Raw genomic sequence first — 1,347 nt, forward strand, 5'->3', positions numbered from 1 at the left:
GCGTGCAGGCTCTGTGTCCCCTCAGTGTGATGACCGAGGCATGTGTGCGTGTAAACCCGGAGTGACCGGAGAGAAGTGCGACCGCTGCCAGCCGGGACACCACAGCCTGACGGAGGCCGGCTGCAGGTACGCCGCTAACCCCAAACATCAGCTGAGCTCAGACACGCGAGCGTGGCCCGGCAGAGGTCATCAGCTCAGGTTGACCTCCTGCTGGGTGCACGGCTCTCTCACAGCAAACACTTTGAGTATCTCTGTCACTCGCTGGTTTTCCAGCTTGTTTGGTGACTGACGTCAGCCAGTCAGGAAGTCACGTTTCCTTCTGCAGCAGGTTTGAAAGAGCAGGAGGTTTCCCAGTTCAGGCGCATTTACATTCCAGGTCTCCAGAAACAGCAGAAAACACATCAGCAGCACAACTCGACTGAAAAACAGCAGAAATCACAATGATGTGAAAAATCCGTCCATGCTCTTCCACTCATCCTCTTCAGGGTCGCGACACCGAGCTGCCCCACGTGAGAAACATTTAAAAAATGAAATCATGTATAAAAAATTGGAACAATAAAGTCGGAGCAGAAGAAAACTGGACATAAATCAGGACTGAAGACAGATTTAAATTGTCCTGTGTTTGGTTTTATGTGGGGGGCAGTAACAGAGAGCCGGCCACCTTTGGGTTTCGGGTGAGAGGCCGAGCTGATCCATCCTCTGAGCTGACACGCTTTTTCTCTGAAGTCCAGCAGCCGGGCGTCCACAGAGCTCCGGCAGTCCAGCCGCAGGTGACGGAGCCGTGGCGTTCCTGTGTGGGTCAGATACGACTCTGCTGAGCGGAGCTGTCAGCTGCACGGCGCCAGCTTGTTAGAGAGAAGCCGACGTCTCAGAGACAAACTGAACCGTCCAAAGAGGAGACATTCTCCCACGTCAGGAGTATTAAACCCCGTTTCAGTGAAGAAGAACTTGAACTTTGACCCAGGAGGAAACAGGGTCAGGTCAAGGGTCACGATTACATGAGCTGAAGTGTGGTTGGCTGCTGGAGAATGAACACTGAGCTGTGAGCGCCCCCTGCTGACTGAACTGTTTCAAACATCTTTTATTAGGAAGTATCATGGTTGTTACAGATTGATAGAACTTATGCCCCTTTTTTCTCCAAGCTAACAAAACAGACAAATAAACAACAACAAAAGAAAGAGAAAAACAAACAAACAAAAAACCTGATGAGTCTGACACTCTCTCTCTCCCCCATCAGGCAGTGCTCTTGCTCGCCCTCAGGCAGCACGCAGGAGTGTGACGTGAACACGGGTCAGTGTCGCTGCAAAGACAACGTGGAGGGCTTCAGCTGCGACAGGTGACGCACAG

At 51.8% G+C, this 1,347-nt stretch overlaps 1 protein-coding gene across 1 annotated transcript in view; it reads left to right on the forward strand.

The window, feature by feature from the left end:
- The window catches only part of lamc1 (laminin, gamma 1), a 44,720-nt gene that overhangs the window by 33,037 nt on the left and 10,336 nt on the right, over positions 1–1,347 (forward strand). Inside the window, exons 5-6 of the mRNA XM_005751361.2 lie at positions 9–126; positions 1,238–1,336. Coding sequence (XP_005751418.1) covers positions 9–126; positions 1,238–1,336 — 217 coding nt within the window. The remainder of the gene's footprint in view (positions 1–8; positions 127–1,237; positions 1,337–1,347) is intronic.

The sequence above is a fragment of the Pundamilia nyererei genome, unplaced genomic scaffold, assembly GCF_000239375.1.
Source record: "Pundamilia nyererei isolate P.nyererei 1_Seehausen unplaced genomic scaffold, PunNye1.0 scaffold00307, whole genome shotgun sequence".
Classification (NCBI taxonomy): Eukaryota; Metazoa; Chordata; class Actinopteri; order Cichliformes; family Cichlidae; genus Pundamilia; species Pundamilia nyererei.